Source organism: Aptenodytes forsteri, unplaced genomic scaffold, assembly GCF_000699145.1.
Source record: "Aptenodytes forsteri isolate BGI_AS27 unplaced genomic scaffold, ASM69914v1 Scaffold1, whole genome shotgun sequence".
Taxonomy (NCBI): Eukaryota; Metazoa; Chordata; class Aves; order Sphenisciformes; family Spheniscidae; genus Aptenodytes; species Aptenodytes forsteri.
Window position 1 is genome coordinate 803,785 of NW_008795035.1, and position 1,228 is coordinate 805,012.

At 65.9% G+C, this 1,228-nt stretch overlaps 1 protein-coding gene across 1 annotated transcript in view; it reads left to right on the top strand.

Moving 5' to 3' along the window:
* Positions 1-226: 226 nt before the first annotated feature.
* ONECUT1 (one cut homeobox 1) overlaps positions 227-1,228 on the top strand; it is a 16,572-nt gene continuing 15,570 nt past the window's right edge. The window contains exon 1 of the mRNA XM_009276465.1: positions 227-1,148. Coding sequence (XP_009274740.1) covers positions 227-1,148 — 922 coding nt within the window. The remainder of the gene's footprint in view (positions 1,149-1,228) is intronic.

Below are 1,228 nucleotides of genomic sequence, written 5' to 3' on the forward strand. Positions count from 1 at the left end.
GCGGCCCCCCCCACCCCCGGACCGGGGGGCCCCACCGCGGCAGCCACCTGCCGGCCCACCCGCGCTCCATGGGCATGGCGTCCATCCTCGACGGCGGCGACTACCACCACCACCACCGGCCGCCCGACCACGCGCTGACGGGCCCCCTGCACCCCACCATGACCATGGCCTGCGAGACACCCCCCGGCATGAGCATGAGCAGCACCTACACCACGTTAACCCCTCCATGGCGTCCATCCTCGACGGCGGCGACTACCACCACCACCACCGGCCGCCCGACCACGCGCTGACGGGCCCCCTGCACCCCACCATGACCATGGCCTGCGAGACACCCCCCGGCATGAGCATGAGCAGCACCTACACCACGTTAACCCCTCTGCAGCCTCTACCTCCCATCTCGACGGTCTCGGACAAGTTCCCTCACCACCACCACCACCATCACCACCACCACCACCCCCACCAGCGGATACCGGGCAACGTGAGCGGCAGCTTCACGCTCATGCGGGACGAGAGGGGTCTGGCGTCCATGAACAATCTCTACACCCCCTACCATAAGGATGTTACCGGCATGGGGCAAAGCCTCTCTCCGTTGTCTGGATCGGGCCTGGGGAGCATCCACAACTCCCAGCAAGGGCTGCCCCACTACGCTCACCCCAGTGCCACCATGCCTGCCGAGAAAATGCTCACCCCAAACGGATTTGAAGCCCACCACCCTGCCATGTTAGCCAGGCATGGCGACCAACACCTCACCCCCACCTCCGCTGGCATGGTGCCTATCAACGGGATCCCACACCACCCCCACGCCCACCTGAATGCCCAGAGCCACGGGCAGATCCTGGGCTCTGCCAGGGAGCAAAACCCTTCTGTAACTGGTTCGCAGGTCAACAGTGGAAGTAATTCAGGGCAAATGGAAGAAATCAATACCAAAGAAGTAGCTCAGAGGATCACCACCGAGCTCAAGCGGTACAGCATCCCCCAGGCCATCTTCGCCCAGAGGGTGCTGTGCCGCTCTCAAGGGACCCTCTCAGACCTGCTGAGGAACCCCAAGCCCTGGAGCAAGCTCAAATCTGGCCGGGAGACCTTCCGCAGGATGTGGAAGTGGCTCCAGGAGCCGGAGTTTCAGCGGATGTCTGCTCTGCGGCTGGCAGGTGAGCCCGCTGCGGAGCGGTCGGGGCACGGCGGCGGCGGGGCCGGGGCCCCGGGCCTGGGCAGGCCGCCCCGGTCCCCT